This window comes from Myotis yumanensis, unplaced genomic scaffold, assembly GCF_028538775.1.
Source record: "Myotis yumanensis isolate MYYU_CA2020_CCGP unplaced genomic scaffold, mMyoYum1.0.hap1 SCAF_1, whole genome shotgun sequence".
NCBI classification, from domain to species: Eukaryota; Metazoa; Chordata; class Mammalia; order Chiroptera; family Vespertilionidae; genus Myotis; species Myotis yumanensis.
The window spans coordinates 182,601,444-182,628,516 of record NW_027223752.1 but is presented as its reverse complement, the minus strand read 5'-3'; the positions used below and the strand labels follow the sequence as shown (position 1 = coordinate 182,628,516).

Here is a 27,073-nt window from a genome sequence, read left to right as displayed (position 1 = left end):
GCAGTGATTGCCTGATGTTGGTGAATTGTAGCAAGCTTTTTAGAAAAATGCAAAGAACACAGCAGGAGTGAGCAGGAACCCAGAGGAACCTAAATTCATCATCCACCTTCCCGCAGAGTCAGGCTCCATCTCTAAGGTTCCTCTGGGTTCCTGCTCACTCCTGCTGTGTTCACAGCTATTTCAAGCCCTTCAACAATGCCTGCTGCACAGGATTGCTGGGAGGTTGAATGGCAAACTGTGCCTTGTATGTGGTTAACATTCAATAAAAAGAACTGGTTACCATTCTTTCAGTCTAATATCCAAAAAGCATTACTTCACCATAATGGTTAAGGCCAAAGTTCATCCAAGTGCTGATTTCAGACAACTGTGTTAAGAGCCAAAACATGTTATGAAATGTGGAAAGTTATCAGTGCACTTTGAACCTCGGTTATCTCACTGAAGTTTCACTATCGGCTTTCTCCTAGCCTTTCTCCTCATGGTTCCACTGGGCAAACTGGAACAGATATAACTTAACTAAAAGAATAATCAATTACATTTACTTCAAAATGAGTTAGAAGCTGACTGTACAGACTTCTAGTGTCATTCTCATAGACTAGAGGCCCGATGTACGAAATTCTTGCAAGGCCGGGGGCCTCTGCTGCCTCTGCCTCGGCCCCTGCCCACTGCAGCTTTGTCCAGAAGGAAGGACATCTGGAAGGATGTCTGGTCTAATTAGCATATTATCCTTTTATTATTATAGAGACTCTAGTAGGGTGCTACTACAGTATGACAAATGTATGGAGAGGAATCGAAGTCACAGTATTTAAACGTAATGATGATTTGGAAAGCAGGCATTTTTACTGAGATGTGTCTTTACTTCAACTAAATGTTGAACATAGCCCAACAGTAATTGTGTTTTGATTCTCTATATTAGAGGATGGTAGTTGATGGACAAAAGGAAGACATTTATGTAGGAATGATACCTTCTGAAATTCTCTTTTATGGTATAGAATCTATAGAATAACCTTCCTTAAACAGACTGGCATATGGTCCTTAGAATCTGCAGTGACATTGATATTACTTGTTCAATAAGTGTTTAAGATAGCACCTGACATATGTTGAATAAATATTAATTCCTGCTTATAAAATGGATCAAAATCTTTTACCATGAAGTGTCTGAACCTAAATGTGGTTCATTTGCTACATTTCACAGCGATCGGTTACTCAGGTTTATGTTTTCTGAGTATGAACTTTTTGATATACGAACAAAGTTCTTTACTTCATATGTATGTTCTTTACTTCATGTGTCTAACACAGTCTTGAAAATATTTTTTCTTTAATAGAAATCCAACAAACCTACTTATCTTTTCAATTTATAAGTCTGAACTTATATTACCATCTCACTGAGTCTCACATCTGAGATATTTCCAGACACTACAAAACAAAACAAAAAATAAACAAGACCTTTGAGTACATAATACATTTTCCTTTCAGTTGAAGATTAAGCCATGTTTTATTCAAAACACAAAGATGAAAGCACCACAAGTTTAAGTTTGATCCATTTATTATTTTGTCACTTATGGGTACATCCTTACATTTCTCTACCTGAAATCCCAATGATTTTTTTTTTTATTTGCAACACGTGTCCACCTCCAGTTTCCCTGTGCTGAAATGTTTGTCATTGAAATATGAGGTATCTCTCAGGAAACAGTGGTGATGTGTAGGATGAAATGTTTGAACATTTCTTACATCACGTAAAAATTCCTTGTGAAATGCTACTAGATATAGTCCTTCATTATATTTAAAGAGCTTGAAATTTCCATTTTATGTACAATAGGGAAAAGAAACAAGTGGATTATATAAAATTTAAGTGTAATTAAAAATAAAATATATCTTAAACATTTATAGTACAAATTTTGCAAAACTTCATATGAGCCACGCAATCTTAGAAATTATTGTAAAACTGCTTTTGTTCTTTTTCCTCCATTTTCCATAAGGCAATTGCTCAGGTATTTTTCTCTTGGTATTATATGAAATTAGCCTTCAGCTAAAGAACAGTGATAATAAATGAGGACCGCCAGAGCATCAAAAGGTGATATTGAAGGGAAAAAAAAGGTAAAAGCAGAAGTTCAAACATTAAAATTCTAATTAACATTGGATGGAATCAACTTAAACCTGGTAAATCAATTTCCAAAAAACCAAGCACTTATTCTCCTTTACTTTTATATCCAATAACTGCGTCAAACCTAACGTTGATCTTCCGTTTTAAAACTGCCAGGAAACGCTCAGGAAAGATCCTAAAAGAAAGATATATATATATAAATATAATTAATATCAAGTGCATTTTTAAGATATCTTCTCTTAAAATACTTTTGTTTATCATGCATCATGTCCATGTTCATTTTAAACAAGATTAAGAATTTTAACACATAATCACTACTATATGTTATTTCCAATTAAATCCATTTTCTTTTCATAAGGAAAAGAAAGGTTTAATTATTTTGAGTAGAAGTGACTTGAAATATTTGTTTTTAAAAATAAATATATTCTATATTTTTCAAAAGATCTGTGAGAGGTGTATAGAACTGAATAGTTGAGATGCTAAAAGCTTAATTTAAAAAAAAACAACCCACAGCCCTACCCGGTTTGGCTCAGTTGGATCTGAGCATCGGCCTGCAGGCTGAAGGGTCCCGGTTCGATTGGGTCAAGGGCATGTACCTTGGTTGCAGGCACATCCCCAGTAGGGGGAGTGCAGGAGGCAGCTGATCGATGTTTCTCTCTCATCGATGTTTCTAGCTCTCCCTCTCCTTTTTTCTCTGTGAAAAATCAGTAAAATATATTTTAAAAACAAAAAACAAAAAACCCCCACACACCTGACATTGGAAAAGAAGTGAGAATAGGAACTAATTTTATACTTTAAAATCCAGTATATCATCAAAATGGCCCACTAAGAGACTGGGGAATCAGAACTGCTCAATAAAATGCAGACAATACACTTGGTTTTCAGCATAATGCTGAACAAGTTATTTAACTTTTGAGTTTAAATTCCTCACATGTAAATGGAAAAAATTAACACCTACCCCACAGTGTTATTTGAAGATTCAATGTGTTAATATAAGATGCCTTACACACAGTGATAGACATCCAGTAGGCCTAATTTTTTTCTCCCCACTCTACAGTTAAAAATATTGAGGAACAGGTCATATTCCAATGAGTCTGAGAGAAACTAAAGAGACTATATAAGTCAGTAAAACTATATACAGACATCTGCCTGGATGGCATTCAAATACAGTTTGGAAATTGAGCACTGAACACTCATAGTCAGAGGAAAATCAGGCAATGGTAATAGTGGTAATTATAAAGGTAACAATGATAGATAACATTTATTGAGTATTTATAGGGTACTGAATACTTTAAATGCCTTATTTTATTTATTCCTCATAGCCCGATAAGTCTTATTGTTGCCTCCATGTGACAGATGAAGAGACTGAGCTTCAAAAAAGTTAAATAACTCATTCATGTTCACGTTGCAAGCAAGTCACACAAACACAGCTTCGCCTAACTCCAGAGCACAAACCTTGAGTCTCTATGTTAAAGGTTTAGGAAACAGAATCAACTTATTCAATCAGCAAACATTTTGATGCCTGGAATGTGTCTATCCACTCTTCCAAGTGCAGGGGATGTAGTGAGGAAAACAGGCCAAATTCCTCCCCTCGCAGTTATATTCTAAAGCACTGTAGTCACTGAGTGCCTACTTCGGTGATGTGACAAGTCGAATGCTAAACACCTCAAAGGTTTTAAGTTGTTTACCCACCAAGGAGATGCTCTGGCTTTACTTCTGAAACCTGTAAAGTATGTTCAACCATAGTCCCTTAGCAGAAGGGGCTAAAAACCTGACATCTGCCCAAATGCTTTTGGTCTCTTACATTTTTTTCTGTCTGTAGTTCTCAAAGAATGATCTTTGAACCAATTGCTTGTGGCAATTGCCTGTTAAAATACAGATTTCTGGGTCCCAACTGTATTAAAATCTCAAGAGGTGAGGAATCTATTTTTTAAATATATATGATATTTAAAATTTTCTTTTAGAGAAGGAGGAAAGAAACATCAATTGGCTGCCTTCTGCACGTCATCTACTGGGGATCGAGCCTGCAAGCTGGTCATGTGCCCTGACCAGAATCGAACCAGTGACCTTCTGGTGCACCGACCAGGGCAGGAATCTATTTTTTAAATTGACTTCCCCAGTGATCCTGAAACCCTACTATGAGGGAGAAGCTGGACTCTAGGAACAGGAAGAGTTTTTTTTTTTTTAACCTTAGGTGCCTCTTCCGTTTCCCCTCATTACCTGACCAGCCTCACTGTCACACAGCTTTCCCAGATGAGTGATGAGGCAATGTTTATGATGAGGCATTCTTTAAACCAAAGCTGTCCAATCTTGACATTACATTAGAATCACCGGGAAAGTGTTCTATCTCTCAGACACCAGGCCACACTCCAGACCAATTAACTCAGAATCTTGGGGAGTAGGTCTCAGGCACGAGCATGTTTAAAACTCCCAGGTGAATTCCAATGTGCACCTAAGTTGAGAGTTACTGCTCTAAAGAAATGCTTCTAAATCTAATATGCATGCCGATCACCTGTGGATCTTATTAAAATGCAAATTCTGATTCAGGAGATCAGGATATTCTGTATTTCTAAGAAGCTCCCAGGTGATGTGGATGTCACTGGCCCGTGGACCACATCTGAGGTAGCAAGGCTCGAGAACCTCTACAATTATTTAGCAATTCCTGTGCTTCAGTATGATTTTGTACAAAGTCAATGATTATCTGTTGTATATTTAAATACTATATAATAAAAGGCTAATATGCAAATCGACTGAACGGCAGAACGACCAGTCGCTATGACGCACACTGACCACCAGGGGGCAGACGCTCAACACAGGAGCTACCCCTTGATGGTCAGTGTGCTCCCACAGGGGTAGGGCCACTCAGCCAGAAGCCGGGCTCATGGCTGGCAAACGCAGCGGCGGCGGGAACCTCTCCTGCCTCTGCAGCAGCACTAAGGATGTCCGACTGCTGTCAGTCAGACATCTCCCGAGAGCTCCCAGACTGGGAGAGGGCGCAGGCCTGGCTGAGGGAACCCCCCGGCAAGTGCACAAATTTCATGCACCGGGCCTCTAGTGAATAAATAAAACTTAACTATGGTCTCCTCCAATATCATTGTCCTATTATGTACTAATGTTTAAAAATAGTCTTTCTTCATATTTATTCATTTATAAGATAAGACTTCCAAAATATTTTAAAAAATTAAATATATAAAAATTTAAAGAAACTTCTTTAAAAAAAACATGTAAAAACTTGTGGAAATTATTCAGTTCATTTACCCAATTGCTACACTAATCTTGCTTCAATAACTAACAAATGTAGTTTAAAAATTGGTGGACTCTTTAAACCTATTATTTTTGTTAACTTAATTCCATTTCATTGTACTCTACAAAGATTTGGTCTTAAATCTGAGTAAAAACATGTAGGATGAATATTCATAATGCTGGCAAACATAACTGTTGCTTACCTTTCCACCACTGTCATAGCGCTTATAGAAGATGGAACAAAAATCATTTTCTGGTCAGTCAGGACTCCCTTCATCAGCTTGCTCACCACTTCCTCAGGTTCCAGGGTGGGTCCCAAACTGAAATCAGAAACAAATCATTTCACAGAGGCTTCAGCTTTAGTTTAGTGCTAAACAAATACGTTATGTTACTATAGAAACCATAACCTAACTGACTTGTGGCATCTAGCCCATTCTAGATACTCAAAGATGGTAGCTGCTTTGGCACTAATAACACCAACAACCATTTACATAGTGTTTACCATGTACTGCCCACTGTGCTAAACATTTTCCACAGGTTATCTCCTTGAAGTTTTACAACACCCTATGAAGGAGAGACTATAGTCCCTATTATGCAAATGAGGAGTATAAAGGTAACTAAGACTCAAAAAATAATTTAGCTCGATTAAGACTGATAAATTCACTTTTAAATCTTTAGAAGCTTTGGGAAAGAAGTCAGACACCATTATGCAAGTGTTATTATATACTAAGATGTTTTAGTGAATAATTTCTAAAGTGTCAAGGAATTAAGATACAGGAATGTGTCTGGCTCTAGGTCCTTGATGTCTATATGGAACCCTAGTATGGCTTTGATGATCTAACTTCACCACTTTATTAGGTCTTTGTTTCATTTCCAGTGTTGTTACTTAGTTCCATGTTACATCTTCACTGTGTAATCAATCACCCTGGTATATGTTCTACTGAGTAGTATGCAATCCTTAAAAAGTGACCTTTGTTATCTGGGTGTTAGAATAAATGCACTTAGGATGGAGTTGCACAAGAGTTGGTCCTGAGTTTTTAACATTTTACTAATGATTTAGAAAAAAAGATACATAATTAAATAAACTTCTCAAATTTGCCAATGTCACCAAACTGGGTGACTAACATTTTGGGTAGGCAGATGTTAAATTTTGTGAATAGTTAAGAGAAGTGAGGCAAAAAGAATTGGATGAGATTCCTTATGAACAAATACAGAATAGCTCATTCAGACAGATAAAATATGCAGTAAAGGTGGGACAAATGAGAAAAGTAGTATTGTACCCAGCCGGTGTGGCTCAGTGGTTGAGCTTTGACCCATGAACCAGGAGGTTGCGGGCTTGATCCACAGTAGGGGCATGCAGGAGGCAGCCTATCAATGATTCTCTCTCATCATTGATGTTCTCTCTCTCTCTCTCCCTCTCTCCCCCTTTCATTCTCTTAAAATCAATGGAAAAAATTATCCTCAGGTAAGGATTAACCAAAAAGAAAAAAAGAATAAGGCGAAGGAGTTCTTTATTTATCAACACAAAAAGCTAACAACAGCATATTGGTTTTTATTTTTGTGTGTGTGTACTTATGGTATTTTTCCTTTTTAGTAAATTTTATTTTTTAATTATAGTTCACATTCGATATTATTTTGTATTAGGTGTACAACATAGTGGTTAGGCAATCATATAGTATTTTACAAAGTGTTCCCCCCAATATTTCCAGTACCCACCTAGTACCATACATAGTTATTACAATACTAGAGGCCCAGCGCACGATTGATATCGTGCGAGGAGACACCCTGCAGGCCACCGCAGGAGTCAGGCTGGACCGACGTCACAGGCAGCAGGGACCTGCGCCTGACTTCCGCCCCAGGCCCTCCTGGCCCCCGGCCTGTGTCTGCTCTGGGCTGCGGAGTCACCACACCGGCTTGGGCAGGCCCTCGTCTCTGTCTCCGTCTCCACTCCGGGCCTCACCTGTGTGTGCAACCTCCTCCTGTCTGGTCATGACCCGTTATGGCGTCCTGGCTTAATTTGCATATTGCCTCTTTATATATATAGATTATTGACTATATTTCTTATGCTGTACTTTACCTCCCATGACTATTTTGAAACTACCAGTTTGTACTTCCTAATTCCCTCACCTTTTTTACCAAGTTTTGTTTTCTTATATTCTTTAGATTCCACATATATGTGATATCATGTTATTTGTTTTTGACTGACTTATTTCACTTAGCATAATACCCTCCAGAACAATCCATACTGTTGCAAATGGTAAGATTTCATTCTTCTTATGACAAGGAATATTTCATTGTATATATGTACCAGAGCTTTTTTACCCACTTGTCTATTGATGGGCGCTTGGGTTCCTTCCATATCTTGGCCATTGTAAATAACACAACAATAGCATATTGTTAAATAAAAAGGGCAGCTTACAGAATAGTATGTATGTTTCCATGTACCAGAAAAAGAAATGCATTAAATTAAGAAGTGTAGACTCTTAAATTGGGAAGCTATAATTTTCTTAATTCTTCCAAGTTTCTGTTTGTCCATAAAAGGAGCATAGTAATACTTATCTTGCAGAATTGTTAGAAGGATTAGGGCAGGGTTAGGCAAACTATGGGGCCAAATTTAGGTGAGAAGTAATTTATGTAAAGTATCCAGACCCAGTAGGGTACCTGTATTTAGTAGACCTTCAATAAATACTTTTAATAAAATGATCTCTTGATATCCAAGTTCATTTAACAAAAATAATTCTTAGCAGTCAAAAATTAGTCAGATGCCCTGGCCGGTTTGGCTCAATGGATAGAGCGTTGGCCTGCGGACTCAAGGGCCCCGGGTTCGATTCCAGTCAAGGGCATGTACCTTGGTTGTGGGCACATCCCCAGTAGGGGGTGTGCAGGAGGCAGCTGATCGATGTTTCTGTCTCATCAATGTTTCTAACTCTCTCTCCCTCCTCCCTTCCTCTCTGTAGAAAATCAATAAAATATATTTTAAAAAAAATTAGTCAGAACATCTGATTACACTTAATTCCAATAATTATAGTAAATTATAAATTTATAAATAGCAAACTAGTTTCTCTCTATAGTGTGTTAGATGTGTAAATATAAGAACCAACAGCCCTGGCTGGTATGGCTCAGTTGGTTGGAGCATCACCTAGTACACCTAAAGGCTGTGAGTTCAATTCCTGGTCAGGCACATACCTAGGCTGCAGGTTGGATACCCATGGGGACTCGTACAAGAGGCAATTGATTGATGTTTCTCTCTCACATCAATGTTTCTCTCTCTTCCACTCTCTTTCCTTCCCTCTCTCCCTCCCTACCCCTCTCTCTGCCTTCCTTTCTCTCTAAAAGCAATAAACATATCTTTAGGTGAGGATTAGAAAACAACAACAATAAACTACACCTTTGATGTGCTTTAAAGGAGAATTTCAGTTCCAATATTAGTAAGACACAAATTATTTTGAATTGTCATTTAGAGGTTGGTTCCGTTTCCTTCTTTCAGAAAGGTGTCCTCTGTACAAAACGGAAAGTTTGGTCTGTATCTCAGTTCTGCTACTTACAGGCAAGTTACTTGATCTCTCTGAGCAAAATATTGTGGTGAGGTTTAAGAAAATTACAGATTTGCCCAGCTGGTGTGGCTCAGTCGTTGAGCATTGACCTATGAATCAGGAGGTCATGGTTTGATTCCTAGTCAGGGCACATGCCCGGGTTGCAGACTTGATCCCCAGTAGGAGGCATGCAGGAGGCAGCCAATCAATGATTCTCTTTCATCATTAATGCTTCTACCTCTCCCTCCCTCTCCCTCTCCCTCTCTGAAATCAATAAAAATATATCTTTTAAAAAGAAAATTACAGATTTTATTTAGTGTACAAAATATAAACGAGTAAGATCTGTCTGTCCTCGAATCACAAGTAAATTTCTAGATTAAAACCAACTTCACCTTAGGCATCCACTCTAGTATCTGGTTATCTTCAAAGGGGTTCATGGAGCAGGACTAAGCCCCAGACCTTTTCTTAGCCAGGTCATATTCCTGTGACTCGGTTAGAATCCTGTGGGCTTCTATTCCTTTCCCCCTACCCAACCCCCCACCCCTCCAGCAAGCTTCCCAGTTATTTTTCAATTGTGCTAGTAGAGCTTTGCCAAAAGAGGGTACCCCAGCCCAGACCTACTGACACTGAACCTGCATTCAGAAGATCTTCGGGAAAACTGAGAGGTACATTCAAGTCTAAGCTTTGTGCAGCCCTGTTCTGGGGGCAAGGGTAAAAAATCCAATTATAATTTTTAAAAATATGCTGTCTGTTTTTAACTGCTGAAAGATAGTTTGAGAAAAACTTGACTTAAATATATTATTTTAGTACCTAAATTCTGAAATAATGGAGGAAATTGGCAAATTCTATCCTTGGGTATGATACCTCTTCCTTTGACACCCCCTTTCAGTTTAGTGAACTATTTGAATTAATTTTTATTGAGATATAATTGAAATATCACACGAAGTAGGTTTAAGGTGTACTACGTGTTGATTTGATATAGTTACATATTGCAGTATGATTATCACTGTGGCATGAGCATAATTATGTCATGTCACATAATTATTATTTCTTTTTTGTGGTGGGAACAGTTAAGATCCAACTTCTTAGCAACTTTGAAGTTTTTAATATAGTATTGTCTATAAACATAATGCTGAGGGAAGTGAGCAGTTTACTTACTGTTTCTAGAACCCCACGTGTGATACGTGCTAGTTACATACAATTTAGACATTTAATCTGTACATAGGGAAATGTCATAGAAATGTTGAGTAGTTTCCACTGGATAGAAGGTTTTAAGAAATTTCAAAACAAAACTTTTTTATTTGTACATTCCTGTGTGTTGGAATTTTTTAAAAGTATACATTATGTTTACAAAGACATTAAAGCTATTCCCAAAGACAGGAAACATTAAAATTAACCTCAGAGCAGATCCTTACAATTTTACTTTTTAACCAAGGAAACACGGTAGTCTGGTACTTCCTTTAGAAGATTAGCTCTAGATTACCAAAGGAAAGTGTTCCTCACAGTGTGGTCCTCATTTAGCTCCATCAAAATGACCTATGGAGCTTGTTAAACATACACAGTTCCAAGTCCCCAACCCAACTACTAACTACCCCATCCCAACCAAACCGAATAAAAATCAGCATCCCTGGGGGTGGGTCCTCTACACGGTTCCCAAGCACTCATGTTGAAATGTGTATCTACTTAAGTCAGGAACCACTGCAGCGGTTCTCAACCTGTGGGTCGAGACCCCTTTGGTGGTCGAACGACTCTTTCACAGGGGTCACCTAAGACCATCCTGCATATCAGATATTTACATTATGATTCATAACAGTAGCAACATTACAGTTATGAAGTAGCAACGAAAATAATTTTATGGTTGGGTCACAACATGAGGAACTGTATTTAAAGGGCCAGAAGGGTGAGAACCACTGGCAGTGATGGCGAACCTATGACACGCCTGTCAGAGGTGACATGCGAACTCATTTTTTTGGTTGATTTTTCTTTGTTAAATGGCATTTAAATATATAAAATAAATATCAAAAATATAAGTCTTTGTTTTACTATGGTTGCAAATATCAAAAAATTTCTATATGTGACACAGCACCAGAGTTAAGTTAGGGTTTTTCAAAATGCTGACACGCCGAGCTCAAAAGGTTCGCCATCACTGGGTTAGGGGAAGGAATAAAGGGAGGAGTAGCGGGTTCACCTGTGTCATTCATATGAACACTTGTATACATTCTCTCCCTCTTTCTTTGTCTCTACACCTGTTTTCACACAACCTACAGAGGCTGAAATTGAGATGAGCTAAGGGCATTGAATACCAGGTATTTAAAGGATTAAAATACTGAAGAAACCCCACAGAATGGCTCATTCTCATGTAATCGCCAACCCTTTTATCTCCATTTCTGTCTCAGCTTACCTGGTACTTGGGTTTTTGATGAAGCCAGTGTTTATGAAATTAGGGCAGAGACATGATGTTTTGACTCCAGTTCTTCCTAAGGCCACCAGTTCTTCAGTCAAAGCTCTGTGAAATCCCACAGCAGCAAACTTGCTGGAACTGAAAATACACAGAGAGAGGTCGTTGTATTTTCAAGAAATAATTCAAGAAGGCTGCTGCTTCTATGTAATTCAGAGATCTGTTTTCCTTAGTGAAGTGCGGTCCCCTGCTGAGAAGCGTGTTCAGCACCTGGATCTCAAAAACGCCCAGCCCAGACCTACTGACACAGAACCTGCATTCAGAAGATCCTTGGGGAAACTGAGGCACGTTCAAGTCTAAGAAGCACGGACAGGCCTGGCGGGTGTGGCTTGGTGCTTGAGCATTGACCTAGGAACCAGGAGGTCACTGTTCCATTCCTGGTCAGGGCATATGCACCAGTTGAGGGCTCAGTACCCAGTGGCCTGAGGTGGGGTGCATGCAGGAAGCAGCTGATCAATGATTCTTTCCCATCACTGATGTTTCTGTCTCCCTCTCCTTCTCTCTCTCCCTTCCTCTCTGAAATCAATAAAAATAAAAAAAGAAGCAGTGACTGCACCCCAACATCATTTATCAGAGTGACATCTGAGTAGATTTAAATGTTTCATTAGGAAAATTGGTAGGGTGCTTGTTTTGTTGTTGCTGTTTCCATAAAATTTAATGACACTGTAGGCTGCTCATTATTTAATATGTTCATGAAATTCATTGGAAAATTCTCCTGCATAGTTCTATTCTTCCTTTAAGTCTCAGCTGGACTTCCTCAAAGAGGCCTTTCCTAAACCCTGGACTAAATTATTCCCCCATCTATACTACTAAAAGGGTAATATGCTAATTAGACCGGGAGACCTTCTGGACAAAGCCATGGTGGCGGGGCCGAGGAAGAGGTGGTTAGGGGCAATCAGGCTGGCAACTGCCCCCAACCAGGCAGTTGTGGGCGAGCAGGCCAGCAAGATCAGCCGCCTCCTGCACACCCCCTACTGGGGTTGTGCCCAAACCAAGGTACATGCCCTTGACCAGAATCAAACCTGGGACCATTCAGTCCGAAGGCCGACACTCTATCCACTGAGCCAAACCAGTTAGGGCCGTACAGAATATTTTTTATTTTATATAACTGAACTAGCAATCTTTTCTTTTGAAGTCTTCAATATATGTCTAAGCTTAAAAAGAAAAACTGACAGAGAACTTTCTATTTTCCAAAGCACAGTGTTAGTTGGCAGCTTTTTTGGAAGACAATTTGGCAAAAGGTATCAAATTCATTAAGACATGCTATGCTCTTAGATCCGGTGATTTCTCTTTTAAGTACCCTAAGGACATAATCAATCACATTTCTAAAGGTTTATTCAAGGATAGTCCCTGGGTACACAGTTCATGAAGGCAAATAGTTAAAAACAATATTTAATTAAATTAATTAACTTAGGTAACACTGACTTATACCATTAGATAAGTTTAGGTATGCAACATTATCAGTCAACATTTGTATAGACTACATTGTGCTCACCACCAAAGTCTAGTTTCCATCCGTAACCATACAATTGACCCCCTTTACCTGTTTCACCCTCCTTCCACCTTCTTGTCCTCTGGTAACCACCAATCTGTTGTCTGCCTCGATGAATTTGTTTATTTTGTTCTTGTACGTGGAAACAATTTTAAACGTCTGGAGTGGACAGCTGTTGTTTTTGCTCATTGGCATTCATAGTCCCTTATTCTGCAACGTCATTCTGACTTTGCCTACCCATTCAGTGGTTGGATCCAAGCTGGTCTGATTAGAGTGAACTCTAGAGCCAGAACCTTTTAAGGCATCACTGGGAAGTCAGGCTTCTCCCAACTGCCAGACTCGGAGTTGAATGGATTTCCCTCTGGAACTGCTGGTAGCTAACTTGCCAAAGAGAAGGAAAGCCTGCCTAAGACTTTAATCACAGAGGCAAAAAAAGCCCTCTTTGGCCTGGGCCAGTTTAAGTTTTGTGTTCCTTGCAGCTGAAAGAGTCCAGGCATGGCACCTTAGTGATGGTAAAAACATCAGGGAAGGAGCCTGGACCCTTAAACTTTGCAGAGGACAGTAGACCTGTTAACTCCGACTTGTTGTGTGACAGAGAATTTATCTTGCTGAAATCACTTTTATTTTGAGCCATTCTATTTCATCTATTGAACTGGTAATCTAATTAAACAAATGGTCACCAAAAACAGTAACACATTTTAATTAGATTTTGATATGATACTGGGGAAAGAGCAGCGGATGATAATCAGCTGAGAGGAACTTCAACCAGGTTCCTGGGTAGAGAGCACCTACCTGAGTTTCCCAATGAAAAAATGAAATCAGTCTAATGAAAAAATATAATCCTCTCAACAATAAGGGGAAAAATGTAAAAAATATATAAATGTTAAAAAAAGAGTCCAGCCCTAGCCGGTTTGGCTCAGTGGATAGAGCGTCGGCCTGTGGACTAAAGGGTCCCAGATTCGATTCTGGTCAAGGGCACATGCCTGGGTTTCGGACTTGATCCCGAGTAGGGGGCATGCAGGAGGCAGGCGATCAATGATTCTCTCTCATCATTGATGTTTCTATCTCTCTATCCCTCTCTCTTCTGCTCTAAAATAAATAAATATATATATATATAAAGAGTTCAGACAAATGGACCCAACAAAAATGGATAAATTAAATAAACAGTTGCATACCATGCAGGAATTGAAGATGATGTAGCACATATACATTTATTAACAGGCAAAAAGTTCATTTTAAAGTTTTAAGAAAGCAAGATCATGTATGTAGATTTTTTTTTTAATGCATGACTATATATCTGCATTGAAAATGCCCTAACCAGGCCAGTGTGCTCAGTGGTTGAGCGTTGACCCGTGAACCAGGAGGTCTCAGTCCGATTCCTGGTCAGGACACAAGCCCAGGTTTCAAGCTAGGAGGCAGCCGATCAATGATTCTCTCTCATTGATGTTTCTATCTCTCCCTTCCTCTCTCTGAAATCAATAAAAACATATTTAAAATAAATAAATAAATAAAATGCCCTAAAAAATTCTAACAAATGCTTACCAAGGTTTTTTCTGCACGGTGAAATTATCAGTAATTTTTTTTTTCTTTTACTGAAGTGTATTTTCTGATTTTTCTTAAGCGAATCAAGAATGCAGGAATATATTAAAACTCAGAGTTAATGATCTTGAATGTGTTAAAATAATTTTATGGTTTTGAACTTTAGGTTGAGTGCGTTTTTTTTTCTGCACTTTGTAACAGTATATCAAATTTCTTATTCTTAGTAATCTGAATTAGTATTTCTTATTCCAAATTACTTTTTTAAATAACATTTCATTACGAGCTAATGATCAGAACTCAGTTTCACCTTGTCTTCCCACAATGCTAACTTTCATGCTTATAAATTGGCTATTTGAATTGACAAGATGTATTCGCCAGAGTTTCGCGGCACCAAATTGCTTTCTTTTTAAAAATCAAGACACTTTTGGACAAAATACTTAGTGAGCAGCAAAAGAACGTAATCAAAGGATTAACCTCTCTCATCATGAAGTCAGTTTTTCCATCTTGTTTTTTTTCGCATTAATCATTAAAACTGTTGAATTATAAATCCAAAAGAAATTGACTTTTTTTTTCCTAATATAGGTGAGTAGAGCTGTAATAGATGCCTTTGCCATGGCTGCAGCAACTCAGGATAATGACAGCTGAAGGCTGGATTACAGGGCCTAAAACAGGTAATTCTAGGTCCCCTCTTATTTCATTCTAACAAATAGGAGCAGAGCACATATGACTCATTCCACTAGGGCAGTGGTTCTCAACCTGTGGGTCACTACCCCTTTGGCGGTCGAACGATCCTTTCACAGGGATCGCCTAAGACCATCCTGCATATCAGATACTTACATTACGATTCATAACAGTAGCAACATTACAGTTAAGAAGTAGCAATGAAAATAATTTTATGGTTGGGTCACAACATGAGGAACTGTATTTAAAGGGCCAGAAGGTTGAGAACCACTGCACTGGGGCAAAGCATTTTGGAAGCTAAAATGAGAGGTGGGCCCTTACCATTTGTGTGAACAGAGAGAAGTGGAAGTGGAACAGAAAATCCATAGGAACCCTCCTGTTATTGAACACTTGCAAAATTCCAGATACTATGCATCCTGATGAGTTAGTTAGTTGCTATGGTTAGCATTAAGTTATGGATGAGAAAAATGACGCATATATAAGTTGAGTAACTTGCCAAAGGTCACATAAGGCTAGTTAAGTGATTAAGTCAAGATTCCAAACATCATTATTCATAGTAATCATGCCCTGTAAACAATACAAATGTTCATCAATGGTGGTAGGATAATAAATTATTGTCTGCTTATATGATGCAATACTAGATGGGCATACAAGTGATTAAACTACAGCTACCAACAACAACATGGTGTGCTTCCATGTATATAAAGATAAAAAATAGGCAAAATTAATCGATGGTATAACAAGTCAATATAGGAGTTTCCTCTGGGAAGGAAAGAGGAATTGGTGGTTGGGAGGAGGAACTTCTGTAAAGTTCTGTTTTTGACCTGCATGGAGGTTAAATAGCTGCGTCCACTCTGCAGTAACTCATTGAGCTGTACACTCATGATTTCTGCATTTTTGTAAGTGTATGTTACACTTCAGTTTATGTTTTAAAAAGCAGCATCTCAGTTTAACCACCCAGTTGGTGATAACAACAACTGATAAACATTGTTTTCTGCTGGGTGAAGTCTTCTGTGTGTCTCTGTGAAAGCTCTGCCATTGATCTGATATTGAGCAAAAACCAGAGTCAACTGAATTTAAGATAATTGTGGTCAATAAGGATCACAGACTGCATCTCAGGCCAGTGAGAGCTGAGGGTCCAAACAGGAGTCCTGCGAGGGCAAGCACAGCACTGGTCTGTCCCCGAGCTGGAAGTGTAAAAACCACCCGTGTAGCTGCAACCTGCCTTTTAAGGAGCCCAAATGGCGCCCCTGTGTGAATTAGGAAAGGCCACTTCTCTTCTCAAGCTATTTTACTGCCTATACATCTGGAAAATCATTCAAGTCTAAAAGGACCTGACATGAGCAGCGCCCCCTAGAATTGTGTAGCCCACAATCTGCACAATCTGGGTATGTTGCTCCTGCTCCGGCAATACCTGGTAGGAACCTTTACTTCTGTTGAGAGCACCATCACTAGTCACCACAGTAAATCTGTTTCTCACACAAAGCACATCCTCGCTTGACTTTCACTGTAAACCTCAGTAGGGTAGAACCAAATCAGAATCAGAAGAACTACAATATTTACTATGGCAAGGGAAGGAGGAAGCGCAACAGGCCCTGTTACATTCCCTAATTAGCTGGGACTAAGACGAAATTTGGCAGGGCGGTGGCATGTCATGTGCTAGCTTAGCAGCAGCACTTGCAACTGTCTTTCATCAAGGAAGTAAATGCATATACAATTGTGTTAGCCCTTGATGGTAGGGGCCAATCTTCTAAGTTAAACTGACCCTGAAAGAGATAAGACAAGGACTGTAGATCTGTTCTGTGACGGCCTCAGCAGTTATTTCATCTTTTTTTTTTTAAAAAACTCAATCCATGTCTATATTTATTTTTTAAACTATTATAAAACAAATAAATGGTCAGAAAGGAAGAAAGAAAACATAGATGAACAAAAATAATAAAATAAAAATCATTTTTATTGCCGTTACCTAAGATTAACCACTCTCTAGCTGTGGTTAGATAAATGGTTTGGTATATATCTTTGCAAACTTATGTATTAATTTTTTTGTGGTTAAGCCTCACCCAAGGACATTTTTTCCATTGGTTATTTTAAAAGAGAGAGTGAAAGGGAGGAAGGGAAAAGAGAGAGAAGGAGACAGAAAAAGAGAAACATTGATGCTGAGAGAATCACATCAATTGGTTGCCTCCCATACACTCCCCGACCAGGGCTGGGGATTAACCTGCAACCCAGCCACGTGCCCCTGACTGGGAATCGAACCTGAGACCCTTTGGTGCTTGGGCTGACACTCTAACTACTTATCTACACCAGCCAGGGCTAAAATTATTAATATTAACTTCTGTTCATGGTATTGCTCTTATTTTATAATTCCTTGCTGCTAAAACAGATAAGAAATGTTGAAGCAGTTGGCTTCTAATTGGATAATTTCCCTGTAGCCACCACTAGCGTGGTCAACATAGTAGGAGGTTAATGGCTGATAATGTTGTTGCACAAGAGATCTTGTGCAACAAAGCTAAGCATAGCAACCAATGAAAAAACACATGTTCACTTACCAATAAGCCATTAAAAAGGGAACTGTAGTATGCCCAGCTGCTGAAGCCACAGTGACAATATGGCCATGATTATTCCTCATCATCGCTGGAAGAAATGCCTTGGTGGTCTAGAAATAGTTATTATAAAACAGAAAAAAAAATTTATTTCTGATTTGCAGACCCATTGGGAATATTTTGAAACAAAGATACATTCTGTTAACATTGTTCCTGACATAAATTAAAATACCTAGATTAATTGCCAAATGTGGCAACACAAGGCAATTGGATAGGATGCCAGATTAGAAAAATTAAGGTAAACCATGGATACTGAAAACTTTAAGAATCCATTTCATGTAAATTGCGAACAACTTATGTCCACTGGTCCTCCACCTTTTGTTAATGATATATTCTATCATAATGTGAAATTGTTAGGAAAGAGTTTGCCATAAAAATATTGAAGTGAACAGCAATCTTCCAATAGTCACTGAATGATCCACACAATACTTATTGAGCACCTGCTATGTGATGGGGATTCAGCAACAAGTAAGGCAATACCATACATTCCAAAAGAGGCAGGAAGATAAGCAAATTCCTAAGTCATTAAAATACAGATAGGTGTGCCCTGGCCGGTTTGGCTTGGTGAATATAGAGCATCGGCCTGCGGACTGAAGGGTCCCAGGTTCGATTCTGGTCAAGGGCACATGCCAGGGTTGCAGGATCAATCCCCAGTAGGGGGTGTGCAGGAGGCAGCCGATCAATGATTCTCTCTCATCATTGATGTTTCTATCTCTCTCCCCCTCTTCCTTCCTCTCTGAAATCAATAAAAATATTTTTTAAAAATACAGTTAAGTGTCAACAACTTGGGAATGTTAACATAACATAATACTGCATTTTTACCAACTAACTCCAATATTCTTTTGAGATTACTCATCCCAAACTCTCATCCAAGAAAACATTCAGGGGCCCTTTAAGGAACTGGCTATTTGGGCAGTAAACCCCTCAGAAACTCTGTGTGTGTGTGTGTGTGTGTGCGTGTGTGTAAGACCTTGAATGGTGAGTTTCATAATAAAGTTTGCATTTGGGGCCAGGATATAACGGGAGGCCTGGGTCTCATGAGAATCAAAAAGCAAACTGGGTTTCCCTTTTATAGAACCACAGCAGGTAACTTAGAGTATCCCTAATCCCTTCTTCATCTTTAAACAGACAGAGCCATGAGAATCTAGCTTAGACTTAAAACATAAATACCACCTGAGGTTTATTACTATTTATTATTATTAATATTTTTTGAGGGGGGAGGAAAAATAACTGATGAAATTTGGTTGTAGCAAAAAGGAAAATGATCTCACCCTAGCCAGTTTGGCTCAATGGATAGAGCATCAGCCTGAGGACTGAAGGGTCCCAGGTTCGATTCTGGCCAGGGGCACGTGCCCCGGTTGTGGGCTCGATCCCCTGTAGGGGGCATGCAGGAGGCAGCCAATCAATGATCCTCTCTCATCATTGATGTTTCTATCTCTCTTCCTCTCCCTTCCTTTCTGAAAGCAATTAAAATATATTAAAAAGAAAAATGATCTTTTTGTATATTATCCCTGGTACCTAACTAAAACTTTAGTATTGAGTTGATATGTCCTTATCTCTAATGAAAGCTTCACTTTAAAATTAATCTTTGAGTCTTACAAGAAGACTCAAAGAAATTGTAAAAGAAATCATACTTACCCAGAAATGTGCAAGTACATTAACTTCAAAAGTTTTTTCAATTTGAGGGTCTTGTGTAGCAAACAAATCTGATGTATAGACCACACCAGCATTATTTACCAGAATGCTAACATCTCCAACTTCTGTCTTCACCTTTAAAAATAAAATAAGAAAAATATCTGCATCATTAAGAAGTATGCAGGTAGGTTTGCATGCAATGATTACTTTAAAAAGTGTGTGTGTTTTTTTATTAGCTGTGGGGGAAATAGGCAGTTTTGAATCTATGTGCCAACATGAAAAAAAGAACCTTTTAATCTTAGGTACTTAATTTCAAAATAACTCTGCTTGTACATTTTCTTTTGCAACTTAGTCTCTTGACTTTGCTCTATTGATTATAGCTCTGGAGGCATTTGGCTAACAAAAACATAACCAGTGACAAATAAGCAGCTTTCTTTTTAAAATACTACTTTAAAAGGTAAGAAATAAAAGGTTAATTAATTGTCAAGTATAGGGACTATTATGAGGAACTCTGTAAAAATGATTACACCATTAAACTAACTACATCCTCTATTTGTTTTTATGGTCACTCCATTCTATTGCTCTTCAACCTTTCTCCATGAAGTTGCAGTAGACTTCAGGGCTAGCAATGCAAGAATATCTTATTCAATATTTCAGGCTGCTTGGTGGATGGAACCCTAGAGTCACAATGCAATTCGTTATACATTGTGTTCCAAACAAAAGCAAGCCTCTATTAATAGAGCCATCCTTATTTAGATATTGCTGTGGGGTCTTGGGGAACTGAGACAACTAGCCTATTAAAAGCTTTCACATATGTAATTGCTATGCATTTTACAGAATTTCACTATCTCATTTAACTCTCACAATGATCCTATGAGATAGCAACTCTTAGTACGCTCATTCTAAGGAGAAACATGAAACCCAGAATGGTTCACTTTCTTGCCAAAGGTCACATGGAGCTGGGACTCTCCCAGATATACTGACCTCCGAGACCAAGACACATCTCAAACCTCAAACAGAGGGGAAGTCAGGAGGGTGAGGCCCATCACCATCCCAGAAGGACATCAGTTCCTCAGCCAGACTGAGTTTCATCAGGTTGTATTAAATTGTTAGAGTCAAGCTAAGTTATTTTGGTCCTTAATCAACACATTTTTGTACCTATATCCACATCTCTAGCACAATAGGAAAATTGTTATTTAGAATAATGCCCCTAAGTTATGAGAAAAACAGGACACTTTCTGTGATTGAATTGATGAAGCTGCTGTAATGCCTCCAAATTAACATGACTCAAACTATAAATTACCGTTTCATATTGCCAAAGCATTTGCTCAGACCCCCTGACCCTTCCTTCATCCTCCCCATCGTCACCCATGGTCTCCCCCCAGGATGAGAATGTTGACTTGAACATTTCTTAATAATGAAAGCGAGCCTAGAGCTTTATTGCTTAGGTGGCGTAAAAGTGTCCTGATATCAAAACAGCCACATCAAAATAGCTACTTCAAAATATCTGGTAATCATACGTCATTGTGTGTACTCTGTTTAAACACACAGTTAGTTCATCTTAGGACAATTTCAGTGAAAACACTATGTTTAAAATACATGAAATGGTTTCAAATAATAAAGTTATCTCTCCCAGAAAAGCCTATTCCCAAATGAGTCTGGAAATGAATGTGTTCCCTCCCTTTAGGTAACTAACACTCCTAAATCCCCTTAATATTGGCTGATAAGAAAGTTATCTACACTAATAAAAGAGAAACATGGTAATTGGCGTACAACCGCTACCCTTCCCATTGGCTAATCAGCATATCCTTATGCAAATTAACTGTCAGCCAAGATGGTGGCCGGCAGCCAGGCAGCTGGAAGCGAACATGAGGCTTGCTTGCTGCAGTGAAGGAGGATTCCAATGTTCCCCGCCTGACTTGCCGGCCTCTGAGCTGGCAGTTTGAAACATTCTAACAAATATAAAAGGCCGGGATCTCAGAGCTGAAGTTATACATTGTTTCGATTATAGAACGCTCAGCAGCGGAAGCCTCAGAGCTAGAGCCAGAGCTAAAGCTGGCCCAGAATAAAATAAAAAAAAGAGAAAAAAAAGGAGCGGTTGGGAGCTTCAGTCAACAACCACCAGCCTGAAAGCAGCCCTCAGCCCCTCACCCAGACTGGCCAGGCACCCCAGTGGGGACCCCCACCCTGAAGGGTGTGTGACCAGCTGCAAACAGCCATCATCCCCTCATCCAGGCTGGCCAGGCACCTCAGTGGGGACCCCACCCTGATCCAGGACACCCTTCAGGGCAAACCAGCCGGCCCCCAGGCCTCTATCCTATATAGTAAAAGGGTAATATGCCTCCCAGCACCGGGATCAGCGGAGCCGCGAGGCATCCTGGCACCGGATCAGCGTGACAGGGGGCAGCGCCCAAACCCCCTGATCGCCCTGCAGCTCTGTGTGTGACAGGGGGTGGCGCCGCAACCTCCCCATCAACCCTGCCTTGAGTGTGACAGGGGGCGGTGCCCCAACCCCCCAATCGGCCCTACCCTGAGCGTGACTGAGGGTGGCATCACAACCTCCCAATCCGCCCTGCTCTGTGCATGACAGGGGGTGGCGCCCCAACTCCCCAATCAGCCCTGCTCTGAGCCTGACCAGGGGCTGCACCTAGGGATTGGGCGTGCCCTCTGCCACCCGGGAGCAGGCCTAAGCCAGCAGGTCGTTATCTCCTGAGGGGTCCCAGACTGCGAGAGGGCACAGGCCGGGCTGAGGGACCTCCCTCCCCCCCCGAGTGCACAAATTTTTGTGCACCGGGCCTCTAGTATAGATTATATTGGTGATTCTATTATTGTTAGCAGAGGTAGCTAGATGTTCATAAAGGTCAGGAGCAAAAGGAACCAGACCTTATTCAGCCCAATAAACCAGGGAGCTGACACGAGCAACAAGCCTGCTTGCTTCACTAGGAAGTTACAGCTTCACACACTCCCCAGGGTATCCTCTACCCTCGGAGACCGAGTACCCCCAAGCAGGCCCCCATTTCCACTGGCAACATTACAACACTAATAACTAACTAATTCTGGCCAAGTGACTACTGAGCACCAGGTATTGTTCTAATAACTTTACATCATTCATTCATTTACTCCTCATAACAACCCTATGAGGTAGGGATTGCTGTGATCCCCATTTTATAACTGAGGAAAGTTGGGCACAAAGAGGTTGGGTAACTTGCCCAAGGTGATAAAGCCAGTATTAACTGGAAGAGCACTCATCTCTATGAAGGAAAATCATTATTAATGTAAGTAAACTCGTTATTGTGAGGAATGCAGATGTTTCTTACCCTGGAAGGCCATTTCCCACCACTAGCCTGGGTACTGTCTACCGATTATACTGATCTTTCGAAGGCCTAACCAACAATCGGGGCATCCGTTTGAAATAAAAAATTATAATTTAAAATAGAAGTTAAAGATGTTCTCAAAACTAAAATTCAAGAGGTTCTCAAGTCTTGGTGGAATCAGAATATCCAGGGGTGAGGTCCAGGAAGGTCTATTTTAAGGAATTTGCCCAGGTAATTCTACTGGCCTTCCTACTATTACCATATTTAATTAACAAGCATATTTATAAAATGTGCTCAGAAGAAACCCCATTATATATATAGCACAGCTCAGTTATGTATAGATGAGGCAAATACTGCTTTATAGAAATAGGTCTATGCTCGAAGACTGATGAACAGTTATCCTATCCTCCTAAATGAGTTCTTTGACTGGAGTTCAGAAGACTCTGTTAGTGATTCTGCAGTGTCATCCAAGGATTTACCTGTATCAGAATCAGATGGTGAGGAGTGGGTGCAAGGGTACTAAACATTCAAATTCCTGGGCCCAGCCCTCGGCCCACTGAAAGAAAACTTCTGGGGTGCCTATTATTTTTTAAACAAGCTCCCTGGAAGATTGCGCAACACATTAAAGTCTGGGAACCTCAGTTCTGGGCTTTAGTTCTGGGTCTGCCACTAGCTAGCTGAACAACTTTGGGCAAATCACCAACTTCTGTTAGTTTCTCTGCATCATGATTGGGCCATCTCCAAAATCCCTCCCAGCCCTGTCACAATATGATTCTAACCAAATGTGAAAAGTCACCTTCTTTGCTGAACTGTAAATATCTTCTCGGTTGCTGCAGTCTACCACAAAGGCATGCGCTTGTGCACCCAGTTTCCTGCATTCAGCAGCCGTTTCCTCAATTCCATGCTAGGAAAAGCAACAGAGAGGCAGGAGAATACAATAATGGTGAGCGAATTATATCAACAGCTGAAAATAATTAAGGGGAGTCAGATTCTTTGAACTGGGACTGGGCAAGAATTCCACTGACACATTTTTGACAATGCTTTGAAGAGCTTCTTTTAGTTGGAAGTGAATTTAAAGCAAGCTTTGAAAAATAAGATAAAAATCTTAAAATACTAATTTTGTATTATTAATTTTACATTGTGAATGCATATATGTTTGAGTGTATATTCCATAATAGGCTTTAAAAAATAACACTAAGCTTTTTTTCTTCTCTGTCACTAAAAGCTACTCATGGACGTCAATTTTCTGGCTGCAAAATAAATAAGGAGTTAACTATAATTCATTCATTCATTCACTCATTCCTCCAACATTTTAATGTGTAGGTCATATTCATGGTGCTTAGTAGAGCCCTGTAGACACAAATATGAATGAGTCAGAGTCCTAACCTCAGTGAGCTCAATGTTGTAGAAAAAAATAAGTATAATAATTAGGTAGGACCGTACGAAATTCTTATTTTTAAATTTTTTTATTAATCCTCACCCAAGAATATTCTTTCCCATTGATTTTTAGAGAGTGGATGGGAGAGGGGGAGGGGGAGAAAGAGAGAGAGAGAGAGAAACATGTATATGAGAGAAGCACATTGTGCCCGACCCAAGCTGGGGATTGAACCTGCAAATAAGGTACTTGCTCTTGACCCGGAATCAAACCCGCAACCCTTTGGTGTGTAGGCCCATGCTTTAAACACTGAACCATGCCAGCCAGGATGAAACTTTATTACTGTTTTAGAATAAAGGATTGAATATTGGCAGTTTCATATGGTTCAAACTAATATATTGTGTAAGTATATTGACAGAGCTACATAGAGTTATGGGAACACAGAGAAGGGGCATGCAGTACAATTCCAGAAGAGGAGGTACCTGAGTTGGGTCTTAAAAGTGAGTAGAACAGCTATGCAAAGAGAGGGCAGGGCACGCCAGGCAGAGTGTAAGTAAAGGAGAAAGATCCTCTGGGGAAGCATTAGGAGATTGGTGATGCTGGGTCATAAGGTTCAAGGCCAGCAGAAGCCCAAATTAAAGGGCATTATATGTCATAGTAAGTGTGCACTATTTGGCATATACCGTGTGGCAGACCTTGTGCTTTGTGTGTATTATCTAATATAATCCTTGCAGCCCTCTAAGGTAAGTAATATTATTTTACCCATTTTTCAGAAAAGGAACCTAAAGCTCTAGGGCAGCGGTTCTCAAGCTGTGTGTCGTGACCCCTTTGGGGGTCGAACAACCCTTTCACAAGGGTCGCCTAAGACCATAGGAAAACACATATATAATTACATATTGTTTTTGTGACTAATCACTATGCGTTAATTATGTTCAATTTGTAACAATGAAAATACATCCTGCATATCAGATATTTACATTACGATTCATAACAGTAGCAAAATTACAGTTATGAAGTAGCAACGAAAATAATTTTATGGTTGGGTGTCACCATAACATGAGGAACTGTATTAAAGGGTCCCGACATTAGGAAGGTTGAGAACCACTGCTCTAGGGAGTTACCCAGGGTATTGGGTAAGTTATCCATGAAGAAATAGAGGAGTCAGATGAGTCTGTCCACACCCTACCAGACACTTCCTTGACAGCACGAGACTAGGCTGGGCCTAGTTTGTATTTTTCATTTATATGTAATTATTTAATGTCTATTTTCCTTACTATAGTAAGGGCATCTGACCCTGCTCCTGTTTGACCTGTGTTCCTAAAATCTAGGCAACAGATACTCTGGAAATACTTGTTGATAGCTCTCTCAATTAGCCACGCACTGGGTTGGCCTTGCCGATCATTTAACTTCACATCCCATGAATTCTTGTTTACATCATTGTAACTAATGGTAAGGTATGGCATTTCAGGCCAGCAGGTGCTTCCAGGAATCTCTTTGTACATCAATGACAGCCAAGTAAAAGTTAAGATTTTAGCCCTGGCCCATATAGATCAGTTGGTTGAGCATCCTCCCATGCACCAAGAGGTCACAGCAGGCCCGCGGGCCGATCCCCAGTAGGGAGCGTGCAGGAAGCAGCAGATTCATGTTTCTCTCCCTCTCCCTTCCTCTCAAAAATCAATAAAAATATATATATATATATATATACATATATAAATATACATATAGATACATATATAAATATATATATTTACTTTTTTTTTTTTTTTGAAGAAAAAAAGGTAAGATTCTAAGTACCCCTCTCTTTCTTAAGCCTATTCTGGTAAAAATGTGATTTTTAAAAAAATATATTTTATTGATTTTTTTACATAGAGGAAAGGAGAGGGATAGAGAGTTAGAAACATCGATCAGCTGCCTCCTGCACACCTCCTACTGGGGATGTGCCCACAACCAAGGTCCATGCCCCTGACCGGAACTGAACCTGGGACCTTCAAGTCCGCAGGCCGAGGCTCCTTCCACTGAGCCAAACCAGTTAGGGCTAAAATGTGATTTTTTAAAAAGTACTCTTGGAAATTACTATGGCATAGTAATGTTGCTTTCTGTTGGGTATCTTAAACCCACCCACCTCAGTTAACTGCAGGTAGGATTTTTTTCTTAATAGGTACAAACCTCTTACTCTTTTGTCATACTAGCTAAAACTATTACTTTTTCCATATGATGAAGATTGAGGGGTCAGTGAAATCAAGTTGAAGAGGAAATTACAAATTACTTTCAGGGCAAAAGTGAGGATAAATTTACAATGTCAAATGGGCAGCAACTGAGAATCTTATCCTCTAGGTCCATTTATCACATGATCATAAACACATTAATTAATCCATGTTTTCCCCCATCTATAACTTGGCAATAGTAATTTGTTCTACCTCCTTCACAGAGAGGCTGTAAGGGGTTGTTGCCTGCAACATGCACACATGTCCACAGATTACAGGTACCAGAAAGGAAGACAGTAAAGCATCATTATTACCTTATTTATATCCCACAGAACCAGTTTGCTTTTAAGTTTGGCAAATTCATAGGCCGTCAGTCTCCCGATTCCATGCCCAGCTCCCGTAATCAGGACGATTTCTCCAGTGACTGACTTCCTCTTCTTAGGAATAAAAGACTTCAGGAGAGATTCTAAGATGAAGACGAGCAGTAAGGGCAGAAGCAGGAGGCAGTCCAGAACGAATTTTATCATTTTTGTTGCTGCGAGGATTGGGTATGTTTACCGATCACTCTAAATTGCTGAGGGGGGTGGGAGGGTTGTTCCGTCTAACCCTAGGGAGAGTAAGAGCCAGAGCAAGGCAGGGCTTCTTTATCAAAGAGAAACAAACAACCCTGAAACCGTTCCTTCCGCTGGGCTGGGCTTGGCTAGGTCCTTCGCAATTGGCTCGGGCTGCAGCGCGGAGCCACTGCTCGCCGGCGCGGAAATCTGGGAGGGACAAGTCCGAGGAGAGCAAAAGCTAAAGTCTTCTTTCACCCACTCCCTCCCGACCTCCTGAGCCGAAGCCCGAGGGTTCCTAGCCGCCCGTTTTCCTAAATTGGATACATTCCTCTTAAAGTTGC

General features: G+C 39.8%; 1 protein-coding gene across 1 annotated transcript; it reads right to left on the bottom strand.

Moving 5' to 3' along the window:
• Positions 1–1,525: 1,525 nt before the first annotated feature.
• Positions 1,526–26,825, bottom strand: HSD17B11 (hydroxysteroid 17-beta dehydrogenase 11). The gene is made up of 7 exons (XM_070393078.1): positions 26,493–26,825; positions 23,396–23,503; positions 19,289–19,420; positions 17,597–17,703; positions 11,279–11,416; positions 5,548–5,664; positions 1,526–2,276 (listed from the first exon to the last, which is right to left on the bottom strand). Exons 1-7 carry the CDS (start codon positions 26,703–26,705, stop codon positions 2,186–2,188), a joined length of 906 nt encoding a protein of 301 aa, XP_070249179.1. The 5' UTR covers positions 26,706–26,825; the 3' UTR covers positions 1,526–2,185.
• Positions 26,826–27,073: the final 248 nt, after the last annotated feature.